We start from the raw sequence: 23,497 nt of genomic DNA on the forward strand, positions 1-23,497 counted from the left end.
TATTTGAAAGATGTGTATGTTGGTGGGTTCCTTAGCTGAGAAACTTGATTGTGTCAGAAGTCATATATGGCTGGATGCTGAGGGGCTGCATTGCTGTATTTGCTGTTTGGAAAAGGATGATGATGGGGCAGAAAGGAATTGGAAGTTTCTGGAAGTGCTTTCTTAACTGAACAGTTGAGCACTGATGACTATAGCAGAAACTGTTATCTTTGCTTCATGCAGGAAGCGAAACCTGTAGGGGAAATTGTGTTACCCTCACCTCACGTAGGAAATGAGGCCTCTCCAGGTAAATTGTTGGTGTGAGGGACAGTATGAAATATACTGTGGACAAACTTGCCTTCAATAACTTGGCAGGCTTTGGTAAAGCATGCTTGAGACTTGCAGATTAAAATAATGCAGGAGCTAAAACTATTAGGAAAGCCCTCCCAAGTCACTGATTCCAGTCCCTGCTTTTACAGGGATCGCATCCTAAGGGGATGCATAGACACTGCTCTCTGATGTGCACAATGTTTTGGAAGTGGTTTGTGTCTCAGTTTAGTTTCTGGATGGGAGTCCAGCCTTTCTGGCCTGCAGTGTTTTTCTGAAGGAGAAAGATGGCCTTTTGATACTTGTCATGGTTGCAGCTTCGGTTTTTGTAGTCAGTGCTGAGGTTTGACCTTCTCCCCAGCATGCTACATACCTCACAGGGCAAGAACTGCGGAGTATTTTTAGTCTGTGTAATTTCCTGTCCCACACTTGCATTCTTTCCTCTGTCTTCAAAGTATGGAGGGTTTGAGGTGCATTGTTCATGGAGTAGCTTAGGATATTCTGGGATGAAAAGTGATATTTAGAGTACTGTAAAGGCATATTGATCTTGCAGAGATATTTCAGAGGTAGGCTTTAACCATGGAATCTGTTCTTCCAGAAGCTGTATGAATATTTAAATATACAGATTATTTCAAACTAATCAGAACTGTATGCTTTCTGCAGTTTTCAACTATTGTCTTTGAATGTTATGATCAACTATAGCACTGTTGATACTTATGAGCATCATATTGTCAACTATTGAAAGATGAATGTTCTTAGTGATTTTTCCCTGTTTGGCATACCCTATGATACTTGCTTATTAACAATATTAGCTTTTTATAGAAACACTTAAGCTTTCTTACCTGTAACAGTAGACATATAGGAACTTAATGCGGTTGTCATATGATTCTCCTGGTCGAGCATGGTGCATACAGCTTAAAACACTCCTTCGTGTTTTCCAGCATTTTAACAGAATGGTTTTGGGTTCATTTCTAGCAGTCTTTTGCTTACATTTATTTAAACTGTGCAGTGATTCCCAGTGGTAAAATCTGTGCTTAACTGTTAACTGAAGTACTTTGCCACAGCAGTTGTGTTAGTCACTATGCCCAAAATAGCAGATTAGCAAATGTATTCAAAGTTGGTAACCTCTGATTTGTTCTTCTAGTGCCTGCAGAGTGACCTAGAGACAGAACAGGTGAAAGTAAACTCCTTAACGCACATGGTCGTCATTGTTGATGAAAGCAGTGGGGAAAGTGCAACAGCTATTCTGGAGGAACAATTGCAGGTAAAATGTTAGAGCCCTCTTTTTTTAACGGTAGTAGCAGGCACTTAAAACCTTTGCTTATAATTGTTAATTGACATTGTTTAAAGATTGTTTAAAGACAATTTATCCTAGGAAGTAATTTAAAGTAATATTTTTTTTAGAAGCAATATTAACGTAAAGAATTTTTAAATTTGCTCAGGGTAAAACCTGCAAAAGTGCTTTGGTGTCTTTAAAGCTCAATTTCTGGTGAGTCAAGCTGTTTGCATTCCCAGCGACTTAGGCACTTATGTAGCATATCCTTTCAGGAGTTTCATTAAAATGGGAAGATGCAGAGTACAACTCTTATTTCACATAAGTAATTTTCATTAAGAAGTTAAAATCTGATGGGAAATATATTTAAAGACGATCACAATTTATCTAGGAAATATTGTGTGAAGTATTTTCCCATTTTTGTCAGAAGTTAGACTGTAACCTGAAGTATAAGGAGTGTGAAACACAATTTATTGAAATGGAATTCATGCAACTTTGTTCTCTCCTTTTGATGTCAATCAAATAGCTCACTGACTTCAGCAAGAGCAGAGATAAGGCCATAGGTGAATACTTTTGAAAGTTTTAACCACTGGCTTTGTGCAATACAACAATGGTGATTACTGGCATGGAGGTAGCTATTATGTAGAAAGAGGTTACTGTGAAGTAGAAGTTATGCTGTTGACTATCTGATTTTTGAGTTTCCTTGTGAGGCTCGTGAATGTTCGTGAGTGTTTCCTGCTTTTGTAGAGGCTTGGTGAGCGCTGGACAGCAGTTTGTCGTTGGACTGAGGAACGACAGGTCAAGTTGCAAGAAATTCAGCTTTTATGGCAGGAGCTGCTGGAAGAGCAGGTTAGTAGCTCTTCGGTTACCCAGAGTAACTGGTTGATTTGCGGAGGGGAAAAAACAACTGAACAAAAAAACCCCAAACCCCTTAGGGTTTAACAGCTCTCAGAAAAAAGCCTTAAAAAAATTAGATTTTGTGTTACTGTTTGGGTTCCCAGCATTTCTTGAGGAGTAGAGTAGCTGTGTGATGCAAGAGAAGTATTTTCTGAAGTTTAAGAAAGAGAGTTCATAACTCCTTATAAATAATTTCCAAGGTAGCTTGCAAGATGGCCAAGAAGTCAGAATATCCATGATAGCAAAATGACAATGAATCACTAAGTGTTTGGTGGTTTGGTAGTTACAGAAATTTTCCTAATTAAGGTATATGTGCTTCCAACATGAATACATGTACACAACTGTGCAATCAACTAATCAATAGATACTGTTTTCAAAATCGGTAACATAAAACATTTGGTCAATATTGCAAAGCATGCAGCTCATCTCATTTTGTTTGCTGAGTTCAGGCAAACAGTTCAATTGAGAAGAAGATGGCATTGTGAGGTTTTTTTCTTGCTTTGATATCGTGCATTGTATGTATATAATAAATATACTGCTCAAACGCAAATTAGCTGATGGCATAAAAAATATGGTCACAGAACTACATGTGTTAGGTTTGCATGCCTAGTACTAGAGCATGTTTTGTGTCTCAGCTTAAAATATTTGATGGCTTTTCCTTTGAAGGTTTTACTTAAATTGTTTTGTTTTCTTAAATGATGCTATTTATCACTGTAACCTATTGTTTAAACTGCAGTACATACAGATTGTTTAGACATTTGGAAACAGTAGAACAGTGCTGATATAGCTGTTGCTATCAGTTACAGCCTGGTTTCTTTGACAGGGATGTTTTGTCTGCATTTTTGGGGGTTGCATATGTGTTTCTCCCTGACCCCTCCCATATCTATTTGCAGTATATTGATAAGCTGAATTTGCAGCTCATGTGACCTTGTTGTTAATAAGGACCCAAGGTTCAGATTCTGGTTTATCCAATGCCAATTTATATATATTTCTTTAAAAGACTACATTGTCATATGTTGTACCTACGTACAGAAAATTGTGGCTAACATTTTCTGGCAACCCCTGGGCAAGATAAATCTCTGAGTTGAGAAATAAGGATTCCTCAAAAATCCTCACTCTGTATGTCAAGGTATGGACTTCAAGTGCTCTCAGTTTTTATGACGTTATGTGAACGTGTTTCTGTCCTCTTCCACCCTTATTTTTGTCTGGGGAAAAGTGACCACTCACTGACTATTACAATACTGTTAGGAGTGTCATCTTTTGTTGGAGTTGCTTTGTGTTCAGCTTTTTTTAGTTTATATGTAATTATGTTGCTCTGTAAAAGTGAAAAAAATTAATTGGTTTTATTTAATGTAGAATGTCAGATAGCAATTAGTGAGGAAATAGAAGTTTATTTTAGGTGGTGTAGATCAGCCCAGGTTTGCATTTGTTGTTTAACTCTGAACAATGCATTTATTACTAACAGGTTTGAATTACAGTTCTCTGTCCTCAAGAATTGTCAAGTGACCTACAAAAATTACAAGTTGAAACTAGTTAAAAACTTTAATGCAAACACTTTTGTTAACACAAAAGTAACTAAAACATTTAGGTGCTATCATTTTGTATTTCACCCAACCAGATGGAGAGATGAGCAATAGTGATGAATCAGCCTTTTTGTGGCTGCCTAGAAAACTTTTGGAAACCACATTGCCAAGTCAACACAATTCTTACCACTCAGGAAACGAATTCCTCAATCAGTGCCAGATATTTCTTAGCACTGTGATAATTATGTTTCAGTTTTCTAGGGAGACTTATCTTTGACTGCTGATTTAGCAGAAATTAATTGAATACATTGAAGGGTTTTTAAGCTCCTCTTATGCATAAAGTATGTTGGCTGGGATGCCAGCATGATTTTTCCAGAGTATGTGGTGTTACAATTTTGTTTCTCACAGCCTTATGGCATTTCCACCACCCTCGTATTTGCTGTCTGTACGTTTTGCGTATTGGTTTACATTGGCAATGTAAACTGCCTTAACCCTTTGGCCCAAAAGTTGCTGTAGTCAGTTCTGGGACAATGCCAAAAATATACAGCTACTCAGGAGTCTAGTGGCTGTTGTAAAGTGTGTTGTTCAAAGAACAAAAAGGTCTGCCTTGCTGTATCACTTTATTTATTTATTATATTTTTTTTTTTTAAACACAGAGGAGTAGCAGTGTGCCAGTGGCTATGCAACTGAGTTTGATAGGGAGCTTGGTATTCTAGTCTATGGAGATGGCTGTGCAGCACCAGCAATATGTTGCAACATAATATAAAATGTATAAAATCCTTCCTGATACCTGATGCCAGTTATTGCTGGAGTTTCTGTAGGAGTGCTGTGTTACTGAAAGGAAGCGAGATGTAGGCCAGGTTTCCTAGAAAAAAGTGGAAAAAGCTCAAGATCCCTGAGTTGGTACTATCCAGAGCAGACCACTCCAGCTTTCAGTAGTTATTATGACAGTATATGCTGAAGTTATTTTGCAATTGGAAGTAGGTACAGTAAACAGGGAGGTGACTAATATCTGAGTCTTTGACTGACTGCCTGGACTAAAAGAGCTCTGAGTTATCAGTGGTGTAGCTTCTGTGAGAAAATGTTTGTGATGGGTGGTTTTGAACCACAGAGGAAGAAGGGTGGAGAACAAAAGAAAGTGTACATACCATTTTGATATATTTAATTCTAATATAATTTTTAAGTCCTACATCAGCTTTATTCTGGATATCTGGTCACTATAAATAACTTGTGGGGGCAGAGGGTGTGCTCTGATATATTGAGAAATGGTTTTGCTGAAATTGTTTGACTGGAAAGTATTAGTTCTCTGATGTGATATTTTTTGTCCCCTTTATGTACTATTTTTGTTAATGCCAGATGAAATTCCTGCATATAAAGACTGCAGAACTGTGCTTTGAATGCAAAGATCTTAAAGAAGGAATTGTCAATAGCTGTTTGACAAACTTGGTATTTTCTTGTGCTATTTTTCTTATGATCTGCAGTGCTTATTGAAAGCTTGGTTAACTGAGAAAGAGGAGGCTTTGAGTAAAGTCCAGACAAGCAACTTTAAAGATCAAGCAGACCTGAGTGTGAATGTTCGAAAACTAGCAGTGAGTATTGCTATCCTGCTCTATCCTGTCAAATCTCATAAACTAAATGAATGACAAATTACCAGTTTGACCCCAGTAGGAGCTGTGAATGCATGATACTTTGGAAGCCAGGCCAATATTCTTTCCTTGCCAGATTCTTTCACTTGAATTTAAAAAAATGTGTACAACTAACTCCATGGCCATTCCAGGTTGGTGTGCCAAACTTTGGAACAGCTGTCCGGGCTTTTTGACAGGGTTTGGAGTTTATTGCAGGCTACCAGTCAGCTGTGTCTTCCAAAGTGTGTGTTTGTGGTTTGTGTTTTTTGTGTGTGGTTTTTTTTTTTTTTTTTTTGTTAATACATTGGTGCAGCTTGTAACTGAACTAATAATTTGTAACTGTTACTCAAGAGATACTGCTGGTGGCTCTAGGAGCTGTTTCAGGGATGTGCTTTTTTTAAGAGTGTCTGTTAGTGCTTTGTTACACAAGAGAACTATTTTGAAACCTATGATGCATCTGGCTCAGGTAGTACATTCTCCCCCCGCACTGGAATTAAAAGCTAAGAGGCAGCAAAATACTTGATATTGTCTTTTTATGTTTTCTTTTAACTTAAGATTTTGAAAGAGGACATGGGTATGAAACGGCAAACGCTAGACCAGCTGAATGAGCTAGGTCAGGATGTGGCCCAAATCCTTGGGAATGGCAGAGCATCCAGTAAAATCGATCAGGATCAAGAAGAACTAACTCAGAGGTGGGACAGTTTGGTTCAGAAGCTAGAGGATTATTCTAACCAGGTACTTAACAAGGCTTTATTACTTCTTAGCTGTTTAGATGTCTAAGTGTATGCAAACCTCATTGATGCTGTCAGCAAAATTGCCCAGGCAAGTTCTTGGTATCAGGCTAGAGAGGTAGGTGAGTGCTCTTTCATGTGGGGCTGACTTTATCTGCTGACAAAGCTGTCTGCGTTTTTTGGTCTTCAAAACCCCAAGCTGTTAACCTGACTAGTACTATTACTCCTTTCTCACACAGATTAAGGTTCATTTTTCTGATGAGTAAAGCAGGCTTGCCATGTATTATCAATCAGTGCAAATGCCTTTAAACTTTATAAGAGTGCTGGGACTGGATTAAATCTGATACTAAAAGAAAACAAAGACAAAACCCAAAACCCAGAATAGATAAATAAATGGGAGTCATATAAGCTTTTATGCTCTGAGAGTATGATTTCTCATCTGTTGAAAATAGAGTAGTTGTTTGTTTGATATGTAATGATGAGAGCCAAGCTGGATTGTTAAATGTTTATTTTAGTATTTTGAGTGCTTGGTAGTGGTTTTATTTAGACAGAACTCCCATTGGCTTCTGTGAGAATTTTGTTTGACAGTTTTATGACTCATATGTCCCTTTTTTGTGATATTAAAATGTTGTTATGGTGAAGGCTGTGGCACTGATTCATGATCCATTTAATGTATAGTGAATGAGTTGTGCGGTCTGAGTAGGGGTCCATTTCAGCCACGTGGCTTTAATTTGTTCTTGCTTTTGAGTCAAAGCACTGGAGAGTGCCAAATTCTGTCTTCGTCCTTTCACTCCCCCTAAATATCAAGCACATACTTAGAACTTACAGGTTTATTCCCATGGGACTTACTTTATAACCCGTTAAAGAGTGTGGAAGGTTTCTATTGACTTGAGTGAGTTTTTAGGTTAAACCCGCTGTGTATTAGCTTCTTCTGAGATCTAGGCTTGGTTTTATGGGGTATGAGTATAAAATACAGCATTGTGTGTTAATAAACCCAAAGGACCATGGTTCTTTCTGGGAACCAAGCAATCATGAAAGAAAATAGATATAATGCTTATTTTGGTGATTTTAGTTCACTTGGACTGGCATGAAATTCTAGTCAAACTGAGAATTTTGATGCTTAGTTACCATCTGTAAAATGAGAATAATGAAGTTTTTCTCTGGAGTGCATCTATGATAAAGGTGCTTCATGACAGCTAGATGTGGTCATCTGTAGCAGTGAATGAAAGGGCTTTTATGATTAATGAATAAAAGGAACTAAGCGAAGGCAATTCAGTTTGTGTTAAAAATGGCATTTAACCCTTCTGCTAAATTAATTTGTATAGGTAACTCAAGCTGTAGGAAGTGTAGGGATGTCACAGGTTTCACAGAAGACTGCTGCAGAAACAATGCCGTTGAAGGAACAGGTAGCGGTTAAACAATCCAGACAGGAGTTACCCCCACCGCCGCCCCCAAAGAAAAGGCAAATCCCAGGGGACAGTGAAGCAAAGAAAAAGTAAGTATATGCCACTGCCATTTTCCCTTGCTTACTAGATACTACATATATAGACTCATGTCTCTTGGTCTTGGCTTTTGATTCTTCTTTTACGCAAGTGAGGAATACTTAAGTTGCGGTTGTGAGGTTGGGTTTTGGGAACAGGAAGGGAATGTTATGTATAGCCTTGTTTTCAAAGCAACAGAAAGCCTGCAGCTTCCATTAATTTCAAAGGGAAGTGGGGGTGTTTTGTTTCTCGAAAAAGCAGTCTTCAGTCCTTTGTACCTCAGCTCCTTTGCTGAAAGATAGAATTAATTATATTTACTTTCGGAAAAAAGATCTTGTCATCTTTGGTTAAAAAGTGTTGTGAAAGTGCCAAGTATTTTGATTTATGTATTATTTATTTCTAATCTCCATAAAATATATGGCAGAAATGGGAGAAACTGCACAAAAAGGGCTCAGAAACCTATTCATCTACCTGATACTTAGTAATAGGAACAATATTACAGTCATGTCTCCGTTCACAAGTACATCTGGAGTGGCTGACTGATTTGCATGTATAGAATCATAGAATGGTTTGGGTTGGAAGGGACTTTAAAGATCATGTAGTTCCAACCCCCCTGCCATGAGCAGGGACACCTTCCACTAGACCAGGTTGCTCAAAGCCCCATCCAGCCTGGCCGTGAACACTTCCAGGGAGGGGGCATCCACAGCCTCTCTGGGTAACTGTTCCAGTGCCTCACCACCCTCACAGTGAAGAATTTCTTCCTCGTACCTAATCTAAATGTGCCCTCTTTCAGATTAAAGCAGTTACTCCTCATCCAGTCACTACACTCCCTGATAAAAAGTCCCTCCCCATCTTTCCTGTAGGCCCCCTTTAAGTACTGGAAGACTGCTGTAAGGTCTCCCCAGAGTCTTCTCTTCTCTAGGCTAACCAATACTTAGTAACATGTGTTGCATTGCCTTTATTAAATAGCATACCTAAAACTAAAAGAATTGCTTCAAGATAAATTAAGAAGGTAAATGCTGTATATACTCATCCTTTTGCTTTTTGTGCTTGCCTGAGAAAACGAGCATTTCATTGAGGTGTCACTAGTTTAAACCTTTGGCAGGTCATTTAGGGAGAGGATAGAGGGCTGTGTCAAGAGCAGGGAGTCACTGTGCTGGGTGATGTGTGTTTGCACAGTGAAGAAGAGTTGTTCTCTTCATTTTTCTGGAGGAGGAATGGAGGTTTGAAGGGGTGAGGAACCTGCCCAGACCCTCTTGAGAACCCTGGTCAGACCCTCTGAGCTCTGGTGGGGTTGGTGTGTGCACATGGGTGTCCCAGGGCAGTAAAGCAGTCAGCAACCCATCTGTCCATTCTCTCTGTGTGTCTCACGAGTTGTAGAAACTATTTTAGACTTTGAAAGCAAAGGTATTTTGATCTGTTATCTTTTTTTCCTAGAGTTCAAACTGTATTAAGAACAGGGTCAGCTAAAATAGATTAAACTTAATGATGCTTTTGCCTCATCCCAGTTACTTATGTTGAAACCACCAAATGACCAGTAACTAGAATTTTGCAGGTTTTCCCATGAAAATTTTGAGTGACCACCAGTGACTTCTGCATTTGTTGGTAGGCTGTTACTCCATGTTAGGATTTATACTGTGTTAAGCAGTATAATTGTAATATGGCCTGACTTGTGGTCTGTATAGCATACCTGTCCTTCTTTCAAGTTCTGTACGGTATTCGTTAATTTGGGAGTTGGGTTTTTTGTTTGTTTATTTTTGGTTTTTTTGGTGGTGGTGGGTTGTAGCTTAGAGGTTTTAGGCATAAGGAAGTTATGTTAGTATAGATATGTCCACTGTGGCCAAAAATATTAAGCTATAAGCTAATCTTTAGTCAGCTAAGCATTCAAAGAGAATCGTCCACTGTCACTGCCATGAGTGCTTAAGCTGCTAGTTTTTTCTTCGGAGTAAATAGTGTTGCAGACTTCTACAAAATCTAGAACTGTAATTCTTATTTATCTTATTCCTGAGGTTTAGTTTATTACTTCCAAAATACTCGGCATTGAGAGAGATCTTTTGTGGCATATTAAAAGGAACAGTAATAGTTTGCATGAAGATACGTATTAAAAAACAAAACAAAAAAAATAAATTGCACCATGCATTCTCAATTTGCTCCCAAAGGCTAATACCATGGACATAATTTTTACTATGGCAGACTTTTGAAAGTCTGTCTCTGTCCTACCTCCTGTGAGTAGTAATATGAGAAACATGAATATTGTGTGGAGACTTGCTGTTTTGGGATTGAGTAATGTACTGAACTCTGATTTTTAAGACAGAGTGCCTGAATAGGGAAAAATGACAAAAAAAATTGTCTGACCTTTTAAACCAGGTTTGATGCTGAAAGTGCTGAGCTCTTGAACTGGATTTCAAAATCAAAATCTGCCATTCAGGCCACAGACATCAAAGAGTACAAGAAGATGAGAGAGACTTTGAACATGAAAGAAAAATTGAAGGTAAAATGGGGAGATGGAGAGTGTTCCAGTGAACAGTATATTTTGTCTCTAAGCTGGCTGTTGGATGGAGGTGTGGGCTGATCCACATGCTTTGTGGGGATTAAGTCCTTTAGTTAAGTAGTTTCAGAACTGGACATGCATGGAAATATCTTACCAGCTGAAGACAAATTTTGCTGGTGTTGGGTTGCGTAATCCACAGGAAATTTTAAAAACATACATTGCTGTTGTCTCCTTTGGAGTTCTGATAAATGTCTGTCTTCAGGATTAGTATCTTTTCCACTAAGCAGCGTATTTTGGCTTCATGTTTCACAGTTGGAGATGGACTTGATTGACACCACTTTTATAATTTTGGCAGAGATGGGCCAGTGGGCTGCTCAGAGACCCCCTGAATCATGCTGTGACACTCTGCACACACTGTACCACCCAGGGTCCAAAGTGGTCCATTGTTACAATGTTTGGACACGTTGTTCGCTCTATTGATTTTGGAGAAAGCCTGATAGTTACGACTCATGTACAGTAATACTGACCTGCAAGACAGAATATATAATTTTACAGGATCCTGTGGGAGCCATGAAATAGCCATTTTATTTTCTATTCCTTCTGTTTCAGGAATGTATTCTTGCTTGTTTTGGTCCTTGAGCATGCTTTGTTAATGAAGGCTTATTGGAGCTTTAGCAGGACCTGAACCTGCTTTTGAAATCAAAGATGATACTTAAAAAAATCTATAACGAGACTTCTTCTTAGTGCTGTAGTGCAAAATGGTGCCAGTAGGAATGTTTGGAATGGCAGTACTGTTGGAAATAAAACCCCAAACAACCCTCCCAATAGCTTATTTATAGATCTTTATGAATGTTTGTAGCCCTTTATAAAATAGGCTCCAAGACGAACACTAGGTTCCCATGAACAGTACTGTTTTTAAGTGATTGGGCTCTAAGTGGGTAGTACAGTGTTCTTCCCAACTGTGCAAATAAATGCATGCTTCTTCTGAATTTACTGTAGCAAGTCTAAACCGGAATAATTACCTTGGACATTAGTTTCAAAAATATTTTCATTTGGAGATACTTTGTTGTAATTACAGAGGATAATGAAGTTCTGGCCTTGTGGCCAATGAACTCATCTTTCCTCTGTGGATGTATTGTACCTATTGGCTCACACAGGAACATTCACCAATATGTATAACGTGAGGGAGGAACTTGTTCCTGTAAAAATCTTGGTAGTCACATAGGATTTCTCTCACCATTTCTTTACGAAGGAGAGTGAACCACTAGAGCTTATGAGAGTGGATTACTAGTGTGCTATAGTTCTTGCTGTTTGGACTTATAGGGAACAGGTGGTTGTTCCCTTCTACTGGAAATCTCAGTAGAGACTGTAGAGGTGAAGGCACTACTTAAAAAAGGTCTTTTCTCCACTGCTTCACATTAAGCAATTACAACTTTTTATAACAAGTGACTTGTTTTAGCTGGTGTCCCAATATCTGATTTCACATAGCAGGATCATCAACCCTTTTAACAATATTTTATTCCTGGTGTTTTTTGTACTAGTCTCTTGCTTGCCTTGTACTTGTGACAGCTAACTCCTTTTGCATTTGTTTTCCAAACAAACAGAACCAATGTGCATCTTAGAAGGTGCTGTATCCAAGAAAACTGTAATGTGTTTTGGGTAGTAGTGGGAAAATACATGTTACTGGGGAAAGTCAAGAAAAATTAGCCTCTCTGAAACTGTATTCTTTTGGGGTTCACTTTGTAGGTGATCGAAAAAGAAAGAGTTGAAAAAAGCCAAAAGCTAGATGAACTGAAACGAAGTGGACATACTCTTTTGGATCAAATGGGAAAGGGTAGGCAACTTGAAGGTTTTTCTGTTTTGTGATTTAATCAGATGAGTTGCTGGGAAATAATACTGAAATAAGCTATCTCCAGTTAAGCATTACAATATATTCCTTCCCTCTCCCTCCATTTTCTTTCCTTCAGAGACACTGGTCATTTTTACTGTTACTAGTTATATGTGGCTTTTTTTATTTAAGTGTCGTGGTTTAACCCCAGCCAGCAACTAAGCACCACGCAGCTGCTCACTCACTTCTCCCCCACCCAGTGGGATGGGGGAGAAAATTGGGAAAAAGAAGCAAAACCCACGGGTTGAGATAAGAACGGTTTAATAGAACAGAAAAGAAGAAATGAATAATGGTAATGATAACACTAATAAAATGACAACAGCAATAATGAAAGGATTGGAATGTACAAATGATGCGCAGTGCAATTGCTCACCACCCTCCGACCAGCACCCAGCTAGTCCCCGAGCAGCAATTCCCCGCCCCCACTTCCCAGTTCCTATACTAGATGTGGCGTCCCATGGTATGGAATACCCCTTTGGCCACTTTGGGTCAGGTGCCCTGGCTGTGTCCTGTGCCAACTTCTTGTGCCCCTCCAGCTTTCTCGCTGGCTGGGCATGAGAAGCTGAAAAATCCTTGACATTAGTCTAAACACTACTGAGCAACAACTGAAAACATCAGTGTTATCAACATTCTTCACATACTGAACTCAAAACATAGCATAGTACCAGCTACTAGGAAGACAGTTAACTCTATCCCAGCTGAAACTAGGACAGTAAGCTTATAGAAAGGCAATATTAATATTCTTTGTTTAATGTGTGTTTTCATTTGCAACCTTCTAAGGTTTTTTTTTTTACTGAAATAGAAATAATTTTTTAAAATGGCAGTAACATGCTTTTGGGGGAAGGACTTGGTTTAATTTTAAATTGTGTGGAGATTTTAAGTATAAGTTTTTAAAAAATAACTCCCTTAAAGAAGTGGAAATTTTGAAACCAAATTTAAGCTTGATAAATGTGCGTATATCTCTTTTTATTCGTAGTTTTCTCTATTTTTGTAAAAGCTGTCGGTATGTTTTGATGATACAGTCACAATTTATGGCTCAAAGGCAAAAGAGAAGCCTACATGCGTGAGAAAATGACTGACTGTCAATTAAAACACTTATCCCTGGAAACTTATGATTAACATCAGTGAAAGTTGAATCTTTAAGCCTTGCCAAAATCTTGTTTCATAATGTGACAAAACTCCATCAGTGAAATGTGACTTTCTCCATAAAAGAGCTGTTCATATCATCCAGAGACAGTCTTTTAGGTTTGCTATGCACTTGGCTTCTGGTGAAGTTGAAGGTGAAAGGATGGTATCATGGTCCTGCATACTGACCAGCATTCCTTTTGGAAAATACTGATTTCCATTGGATTTCCCAACTGTCACATTTTTTTCCAGCCCGCCCCTTTACCTGGATGCCCCAATCTGCTAAGGATCTCCATTCTTCCCCTCCTTGCCTACTACAGGTGAAGCTTTTTACAGTGGGTGCCATTGCCCTGAAGCTGATGGCTGGAAGGCACTGATTTGACCTGGAGTTTGGGTTATAAAAATTTGTAGCAGTTTCTTGTCTTCAAACCTGGACAGAAATCTTCCCTCCTTCCCTCTCTCTCTTTTATAAACCCCTCTAGCTGTGATAGGTCATGGCTATGAAACCAGTATCTGTTGATCATAATGAGAAACGCATAGTTAAAAAACTGCTTTGTATCAGCAAAAAATAAGATGCAGAAATTGCTTCCTAATTGTTTGCCATCTTAAACTTTAGGATATATAGAAAATAACCTATCTACAGCCCCTGCCTTTGTCAGGATCTGCTAGTATGTTTTGTCCAGCTCAGAATGATAGCTTTTATCTCCAAAACCAGGCCTAGCTATACCTTTGTGGCATAATGTACAGCACTGTCATGCATGTGTATACATCCATTTCTATCTTGGGGCATGTACAGGCTGTGCCGTAATGGCAGTGACCGATTGTTGCATGCACGTTCCTTTTATGTGGCTGGCTGCAGCTGCTGTGCTTCTGTACTGCAGATGGGCCAAGTGTACGGCTGGTGTGTGAAGCACAGGGAGGATCTATGGAGAAGAGCCTTCAAGTGCCCTTGTAGAAGCTGGCTGGCTGCCCTGACCAGAGCACTGGGCTCCACTTATGCTAAAGCAGCGCAGCAAAAAAAACCCCTCCGTGTGACTCTCCTCCTTATACTCCAATCTAAATGACAGAACTGTTAAGTTCAAATGACCCAAATATGCCTTATATAAGGAAGGTGGTACCTTGAAAGAGAATCTGTATCAGAAACTTGCAATGGCAAGGATGTACTGTTGAATGCATGTTGCACTGAAATTTCTTCATATATAGCAAAATCATCAGTTACTTCTGGCACTTGAAATAAAAAAACAAGGAATGGGTGGGAGGTCTCTTTAATTCTGTTGCTGCATCCTTAAGTAATGCATTGATTTGTCAAAAAGATGGTGTAGCAAGTGCTTCATGTAGTCACTGGCAGTAGGAAATAACCTCGTGTTTTGTCGTGGTGCTTTTGTAGCTATTCGTACTACCTAGTTATTAATCATGTCTGCATGCAATGTGACATTGTTAGCCATTGCTCCCTCTCTCTCCCAGGCCGACAGGATTTCCATCTACCTTTTCAATGAATTTATTGCTGCCTTCCAACTTGCTGCTTGCCTTTTTGGTTGTGGAGTCTAGAATCATTAAAAAAACCCAAAACAATTCATTGGAAGCTTGCTTAAATAAAGCTTATTTTACTTAAATCTGCATATCAACATTCAGACACAAATCATGATGAAGAGAGTCATGATGGTCAAGAGTCAGCTCATTGTTATAAATTCAAAAGTTATCAAAGGGAAAGAATGGAAGTGGAATATCTCACTCACTCTTCATTTCACTATTGATATGAAAATAAAAAGCTGAAACCCTGTTAGTAGTAAGTATAGTTTTATGGATAGTGGATTTGGAATCAAAGCATTTTGCATGTTGATGTGAACGTGCACCTGTATCTGAAGAGAGGAAAGGTTAAATGCTTGTTAACCAAAATATGTTGCAGTTAATATAACAATAATTTATATAATCTTTTAGAAGGACTTTCTACAGTGGATATAAAAACTGTGATGGAGAAAATATTGTCAGGGTGGAAAGAGTTGGTTCAAGATCTGGAAGAAGTGGCCAGAAAGATAAAGTACCAGGAAGATATAAATGCTTACTTTAAGGAAATGAGTGAGCTTGAGAAGACTGTAATTGAGAAGGATGGCTGGCTTAAAAGTAACACTTCTGCAGCATCCCAGCCCTCAGCAGTCCTGAAAGACTTATGTCAGGTAAGTCTGGCAAAACTTCTTAATTTTGATTGGAAGCTGTTTGGAGCACAGAATACCCCAGAGGAGCTTAGCCTCGTCAGTGTCAGTAAGGTAACTCAAAATTTCTGAGGCATCTAGGGCACCTGATCTGACTGGAAGATTTTGGTACCTGTGTCACAGGAATACTTTAACATTGTTGCCTTAGTAATGCAGAGGAGCTGTGCTGCAGTAGCTTACTAAAGTCTTTGTGTTAACAAGGCAAGTGTGAGATTTGGTTTTGTTTTTAATCTTTCACAGCGGGAGTTAACTCATCTTGTAAGCCTGAGTCCTCGGTTGGAACACCTGAAAGCCACCTGCAGGGAACTCACCTCTCAGCCCATGTCTCCAAACTTCATTCAGGAGAGCTTGAATGGTTTTCTCGATCGCTTCAAGTTGACTTGTCAGAAACTAGAGGAACATCACCAGCAGCTGAAGAAAGGTAAATATATATATATGCTGGGTTTTTTTTTAACATAAGTTCTCCTAATACTTGTGTTCTGATTTTTTGTTGTTGTTTTGAGCTGATTGAAAACTCAGTGAATTCTGGTAGAGTTTCCCTACTGATTCTGCGAGGCTTTGGGTCAGGCTGACAAAATCTTTATAGGCCTGAAAGCATATTTGTATGACCTCATCTGTGCACACTACAAAATATTTTGTTCCATGGTGTTAAAAGTGATTACGCAAGGATGCAACATACCTGAAGCTACATTTAAGGAATTAGCAAAACATATTTAAGGTGGATAATATAGTTTGAAAAGCTGTGTGTCTCTGGCACTTACAGAAATAAATAATAATACTAGAAATGAAAAATGGAAGATTAGGAGAACCTTGTAAAATTGAAGTGCGCATGTGGAATTTATTCTTTTTCATAGCTTTGTTGAGCACATTAGTCATACATAATTCCTTTTGGAAATTTCATCTTTGAAGTGATTTGGAATCTGGCTTGCTTTTCAGGCACTTTCTACATGTTTTTTTGTTGTATTAAAAATTTCATTACGAGCATTCAAACCAGTCATGCTGGCTTTGAAAGGATTTTAGATGTTGTGCACAAAATATGTAGCTCTGTTAATATTTTACCACTGAATAGTAAGAGCATAGACCTCTAAGGAGATTTTTTTTCCTTAGTTTTCATTTTGTTTCAGAGGAATTCAAGGAAGCGTTTTGCTAATGGTCCCAAATGGAAGAGCATTAACACTTTATTTTGTGTGTAATAAAAATAGGCTCAATTACTAAAATCTTAGGTCATCTATATAATGTGTTGCACCAGGCCTGCATGCTTCGATTATACCCATGCAGAAAACTCTATGAATAACGTATGTCTGCCACACCCAAATTACAGAGTTTGCTTTCATTCTTACTGTGAGGAGTGATTATTTTATGACTGTTCTGAGTTCATGTACTTTTGAATAATTTTATTGGTATTGTGTATTTTGGTAATTATTAAATGATGTGACAAAAATACTCATTTTTTCATGCCACACACGACTTGAGGAGTTATTAGTATATTTGAACCAGTTATTACTTGGTTAAAAACACCTTACATACCGTAATACGTTAAATTTGTACTTGTGTATTTTTTTGAATGATAATTTCTCTGCAGATTGTGTATTGCTAAAGAACAGAGGGAAATGTCAGTTTGGGGTTTCACTTGTTTATTTACAGTATAATTTGAATTGCCGTTAGTTAAAAGAACTTCCAGAGCCATGTAACTGGGAGAAACAGCTGGTGGTGGCACTTTAGCATTTGTGAACTTGGCAGGCTTTGACTGACAGAGCTCCAGCTCCTTTCATGGCTGCTCTTTGAGCCTCTGAAAATTCCCTCGTGGAGTGCTACTCAGTCCCATCTCTACAAACATTTTTGTAATGGGAATTGTGACTTAATTTTTTTTTTTTTTTTGTCAATGGGAGGCTGTTTTAACTATTGTTCTCCTTCAGGATTTGCTGTAGTTTAGTGACAGTGCACCTATTTGCTTTTTACTGAATTCTTGCCCCCCCGCCTCCCCTTTGATCCTGATGTTTTGAGAAGAGGAAGCTAGATAACTCTGATTCTCTCTAGCAAGGTTGACTCATTCCTTAGTTATAAATGGTATGACAGTTCTGACAGTAAGCTGTTGAAAAGCTACCTGGTGAGTCAGAGCAAGGCTTAGATTAATTTTCACTTGTGGCAGTAACGAAATTGCTTAGGAATCCAAGGCCAGAGAATGTGCATACCACAGTACGACTCTTACAGCCAAAATCCTGTTCACTGCAGTTTTCTAAATCTGACCGTTTTCATTCTGAAATTCCAGAGTGAGGTGCTGCCTCCTACCTGGGATTCCACAGAGGGCTGGCTCGAGCAAAATCTGAGATTCAGACAAAGATTGCAAGCAGATACTCCATCCAAACTTTAATTCTCTTTTCAGTCTTCCCAAATAGTGTCTGTGTTGAGGAAAAGGCTGAAAGCTGCTATTTTTATTTATTTGTGTGTGTGTATAAAAAATGAAAAAAAAAACAAACCAAAAAAACCCCCACCCAAACACAAAACCCCCCAAAAAAACCCCAAACCCTACTACTATACTAATAAATATTTTATGTATTTGTGTTTATATATATATAAAAAAATACTAGCTTATATAGTTACTGTATGTAGTGTGTATATTTAACTTTATACGTAACATATGGCTATTATATATGTTATACTTTATATTCTCTATATAGTAGCTACCTCTCTATGTGTTTGCATATAAATAGTAGATATGTCTAAAACTTTTTACAATGAAAATTACTAAATTGTGGGGATTTAGGCTTGCAAAAGCCCAAGTACTATTGATTCTACCACCTCGCCCACCCCAAGAGATTTAGGTGCTTAGGTGTATAAGAAAATTCTAAAAATGGGATTGAGTTTTCAAATCTCTTTTGTTGTTGTTTTTGTTGTTGGTTTTTTTTTTTTGGTTTGTTTTTTTTTTTGGGGGGGTGGCTGTCATTGTATATTTATTATTATAATCTATATAATACGTATTTATATATTATATATACTTTTAATATTATCTTAAAGGAAAAAATACTGCCATCAGCAGAAGAGTTTTTTAGCTCTTGGAAGGTCTCGGCAGGATTCAGCATACAAGTATATCTCACATGATTTCTTGTTTCTAAATGATCCTGATAACTTTGATTATGTTCACATCTCTTACAACTGGGGTCTCGTGTCTATTTCCTTACCTCCTATTTTGTTCCATTATTCTTTTTGACGATACCAGAGACAGAAAGTCAGCCGAGCCAGGAGTATGTGGACTCCCTGCAGCGGCTGAAGGACACGCTGAGCGAGCTGGAGTGCAAGCAGCAGTCCATCGCCAGTGGACTCAGCGAACCCAGTAAGGTTGAGAAGGCCCTGCAGCAGGCAAAGGTAACTCTTACCTTCGCACTGCAGCGAGGAAGTTGCTTTTCCAGCCACTGTCATCCTCCTTTCTCCTGCCTTGTTTTCAGTGGGGTAACTAAAACGTTACTCGGAGGGAAGTCGGTCAGGGAGTGGTGTGTGGAAGCGGTCTCTGGGGGTTGCTTGCTGAAAGCTGGGTCACCACAGGCTGCTGAGGGACGTGTCCAGGCGAGTGTTGGGTATCTCCGAGCCTGGGACCTCATAGCTTGTCTTAGCTCTGTCTCTTGGCACAGGCAGCGAGAGAGCTGGGACTGTTCGGCCAGGGGAAGAGGAGGCTCTGAGGGATCTTCTCTGAAGTGCTGCAGCACCTCAGACCACCTTGGTGGCCTCCCCAGGCTCTCTCCAGTGTGCCCATCTCTCTCTTGTGCTGAGGAGGCCCAAAATGGATGTCAGGGCCCCGAGAGCATCCCCCTCCCGGGAGCTTGGTTGGATCAGGTTGGTCACCCGATCCAAGGTCTGCTCCTTTGCTGCAGAGCGTGGTTGTGAGGAAAGCCGGGGGCTGGGGCCTGCCCTTCCCTTCCTTGGGAGCTGCCTTTCAGCTCTCCCTGCCTGAGCTGCACCACAGCCATGCCTGTGCCTGGCCTGCTCGGGCTTGCTGTCCTGGGGAGGCCATGTCCCTCACCTGCGGCAGTGTAGGAATCCTCCTCTCCAAGCGCTGGGTATAGCCTACACAGACATGGGGTGCCTGCCTGCTTAAACTCTCTGAGGTTCAGCTGGTTAACAAATCCATCCTGTTTCATCCTGCTCAGCTATTATGAGAGAGTAGCTGCACTTCTCTGGCCTCCAGTTTGCCTTTCAAAGGGAAACAGTGCTTGCAAGCCATAAATGTAATTGATGCACAAATTCTGTCCAGCAGAAATTGTATTTTCTTTCCTATTATGGGCCTATAAAGTAGGGGAAAATCTATTGATGATAGTTGCTTTGTAAATACCAGTTACGGGGGCAGGACTGGAGTGAGGGGAAGAGAATCATGCATCTCCAGCACACTTTTTTTTTTTTTTGCTTTAAAAAAACCATAGACAAATACTTTCCTGCCCCCTCCACTGTCCCCCACTGCTTTTGTGGAATCATGCTTAATTCAGAAGCAGGTATTTTTCCCTGTGTGGTGGCATAAGAGGGCTGCAGGTGACTCTGGAGGAGCTCTTGAACTTCAGTTGCTGGGTAGGGAGAGGCTGTGTCTGTCTTGATATCCTTCTCTATTCAGCAGAGAGTGATCAAATAGGTATTTTTAAAAGCCCAGTAAACAGGGGTGTTAGTTCTTTGGTTTTTGAACCAGCAGATTAAAAACAGTTCTGAGTTCTTTGGTTTTTCTCTTTTAATGTTGCTTCTGTGTTTAAAGTTGGCAGAGATTTTCTGGTCCATACCCTACATGAATTGCAATGCCGTTTAGTCTTTGGAGGCTTGTCTTTTCCTACTTCTGCCTGAATCCCTTCTACCCCTTCAGAGACTAATTAACCTGAAAGGACATACTATGCCAGTGTGGGAGCTTTAAAGAGTGTGATGGGAGATCGGAACAACCTGTAGATGATGAGCTGCTTGTGACCTGGGATTGTCCAGCTCCTTTTGCACTGTAGCAGGCAGTGATAAGTGCTTCAGGCGTAGACCCAAGCCAGGGATTGGCTCAGTCTGTGGTCACCTGTAGAGAAAGCTCTTGTTTGCAGAAACATACATCCCTCTTCTCAGTCTCATTGCTACATCACTATCTATCTTTTTAGAGGAAATGGTACACTTTATCCTGTTTCTTTCCTGTAAATACAAAGTAAAACTGAGAACATAAACATGTTGAAAAGAAGATTCTTCTTCAGTAAAATATATGCACGCATATCTCACATGTACATGTTAAATGTATATACTAGAAAAGTTAAATTCATGAAATTAATAATGGTTTCATGTGTTCATTCCAAATTTCTCTCTCAAACAATTTTTAAGCAGGATAACCAAAATGACCAGTTCAATGAAGTGGCAGCATTTTTCATGTCTTGGCTTATACCTTCATTTGTTATTTTTCCTTAATATTAGGAAATTAGCTGTTTCAGCTCAAGTGACTCTTCATATCAGCAATGCCATAGTGAATATATTCAAACTGTATCCTCCCCGTATTCCAGCTGGAAGAACAGCTTTCAAAACTCAAGCATCCAGAGCTTTCATTGCAGCTAGATATTATAATATTTTTTATTACTTTACAAAACTCAGACACACTCAGCCTGTTTGTGTGGGCTTTATTGTTTGCTTTCTTTTTTAAAAAAATAAATACATATCTGTGGAGGGAATGAAAAAACTGAGGTCCTGGTATGTCTACATTGCAGCTTCTTTTGTGACTGCAGTGTAGTGTAGCCATTGCTTTGCTAACTTGAGTGCCAGTACCGCACAGCACAGGAGGGGCGTAGGTGCCTGGGTGTGTTTAGCTACGTGGCCAAGCTTTACAGCCCATTCTGTAATCTCTGCTACTGCACCAGGAGAGCAGCTTAAGGTTTTGCTGCTTAAAACGTTGCTTGGACATCTCGGCTGCAATAACTGCAGTAACTGGAATATGACTCTTCACTGAATCTGTTCCCTGCACAACAAAACCTTTGATGTACTTGCACTTGTATGTAAGTGTGTACCTGTCGTAAGGCTAATACTGAAAGCAGACATTTTTTTTTCTTTTTTCCTTTTTTTTTTTTTTTTTTCCTCCTTGTAGACGGTTTATGAGACACTGGAAGCCCAGAAGCCCAGGGTAGATAAACTTGCTGAAGAAACAAAGGCTTTGGAGAAACATGCTGCTTCTGATATAAAAAAGGTCTACATGCAAGAGTTCAAGCATGTGCAGGGACACTGGGACAAGTTAAAGCTCAAGATTTCCAAAGATGTTAAACTACTGGAGGAAATTACATCCAAGTTGAGAATATTTGAGGTAAAATGAAAGGATTTTTTTTTCTTAAGTAACTCAGTTGTTTGAGAGCCCTTTCTTTCTCTGTGTTCCTGCAGGAATCCAGATGATACTGACTGAGAAGTGAAATGTTGATGGGTACTAGTCTGGCAGAGGCTGGAAGCATATATAGTGCATTTGTGGCAGGGTAGCAGGGGACTTTTAACATTCCAAGGATATTATTTTATCTTCTGATATAATTACTTTTCACTTAAAATTAGCATTCCTCTTCTTTCAATACCAGAAGCAAAGGTTACGCTAAAGTCAAAGGTATGTCAGTTATGCTGTTGAAGGCTTGATCCCACCAGGGGATGAGTGCCCTTTATTGTGGTTGGTGTCAGATGCCCAATGCCTTTCTAGTTTGACATCTAAAATTGAAATTTCATACCAGCTACATAAAACTCACTCCTTCAAGTGGGGTTTCTGTCAACAGTAATAAAGAATTACTACAGCCTGTTAAAAAAGGAAGTAAAGAAAATGCTTAGGTATAGTGAGTTTTCCAGTTCCAACAGATGGCCTCTGAAGTGTCAGGAAGGAGAGTTAAAGAATTTAGATTAATCAGCACTGATATATATTATATATATATATATACACACACACATATATATGAAATCCTGCATGACAGAAAATCCCAATGCTTTAAAAATGAAGGGATTAAAACCAAGGGTATTTAAAGGGTATTTAGATGTTTAACGCATTGATAAAGAGGGGACAGATAAGTGTTAAAGTAATTTAGCCGAGGTTGACTCAGTATTTACTGGTTAGAGGGGTTTCTTTGTGTTTGCTTGAATTCCCTTCTCTAGAGTATTTATATTCCTCTGGGGAGAGGAAAAAAATAACGAAAACTAAATATATCATGATTTAGCCCATGGCAATATTATTGTGACCCAAAAGTTAAATGGGTATTAACCATTCTTCAATATCAGCTTGAAAGTGTAAGTGATCAGAGCAGTATAAAAGCCCAAATTCAGTGCCGTGTTTTTTTTTTTTTCTAGAGTAATGTGTAACTAGACTTTAAGTACGCTTCACAGTATTTTAATTTTCATATTATTTATAACTTCAAAAAGCAAGAAGGTGTTTCTAGAGATTCTCTGTCTCTCAGGATGAAGGCACAGGTGGATTAGCTACACAGAAATCTGTATTTTCACATGCATTAAATATTTTTATGTGTGGAATTATTTACGTTCTTTTCCATTTAACAGAGTATGTGTTATGCAATTTATAAACATAAGCAGCTTGCTGCGTACACCTTCTTCAGAACATTGGTGTCATGCATGCACACCACCACCTTCCCTCAAAGTTTCTTTCAGTCTTGCTCTCCCCTCCCTCTGAAGCAGAAAACTGTTCGTTTATTTGATATTGGATTAAAACTTTAAACTAAGTGTTTTGGTATTTTTGTTTTAATTTATTTTAAGCCAGACAGTGTCTTTAATGACTACTGAAATAGGCACATGTATTTAAACTGAAGCTTATATTAGTAAGACCAGGTAATTGACTTGCATGATGTTGCAGTGAAAGTTGGACAAGCTGTTGCTGATTATGAGTTGGAAGTAGTAAAAGCCTCAAGTTGGTTGTTTTTTTTTGTTTGTTTGTTTGGTTGTTTTTTTTTGTTTGTTTTTGTTTGTTTTAAAAATGCAAACCTGGGA

General features: G+C 39.0%; 1 protein-coding gene across 5 annotated transcripts in view; it reads left to right on the forward strand.

Annotated features, from left to right (window-relative positions):
• UTRN (utrophin) overlaps positions 1-23,497 on the forward strand; it is a 392,954-nt gene that overhangs the window by 89,388 nt on the left and 280,069 nt on the right. For all 5 annotated transcript variants that reach the window (XM_030021907.2, XM_030021906.2, XM_041125129.1 and 2 more), the window contains 11 exons: positions 1,451-1,570; positions 2,327-2,428; positions 5,481-5,588; positions 6,180-6,359; positions 7,681-7,850; positions 10,204-10,327; positions 12,074-12,161; positions 15,279-15,514; positions 15,791-15,971; positions 18,768-18,913; positions 21,624-21,836. In XM_030021907.2, the coding sequence (XP_029877767.1) occupies positions 1,451-1,570; positions 2,327-2,428; positions 5,481-5,588; positions 6,180-6,359; positions 7,681-7,850; positions 10,204-10,327; positions 12,074-12,161; positions 15,279-15,514; positions 15,791-15,971; positions 18,768-18,913; positions 21,624-21,836 (1,668 nt within the window). The remainder of the gene's footprint in view (positions 1-1,450; positions 1,571-2,326; positions 2,429-5,480; positions 5,589-6,179; positions 6,360-7,680; positions 7,851-10,203; positions 10,328-12,073; positions 12,162-15,278; positions 15,515-15,790; positions 15,972-18,767; positions 18,914-21,623; positions 21,837-23,497) is intronic.

The sequence above is a fragment of the Aquila chrysaetos genome, chromosome 8 (assembly GCF_900496995.4).
Source record: "Aquila chrysaetos chrysaetos chromosome 8, bAquChr1.4, whole genome shotgun sequence".
Taxonomy (NCBI): domain Eukaryota; kingdom Metazoa; phylum Chordata; class Aves; order Accipitriformes; family Accipitridae; genus Aquila; species Aquila chrysaetos.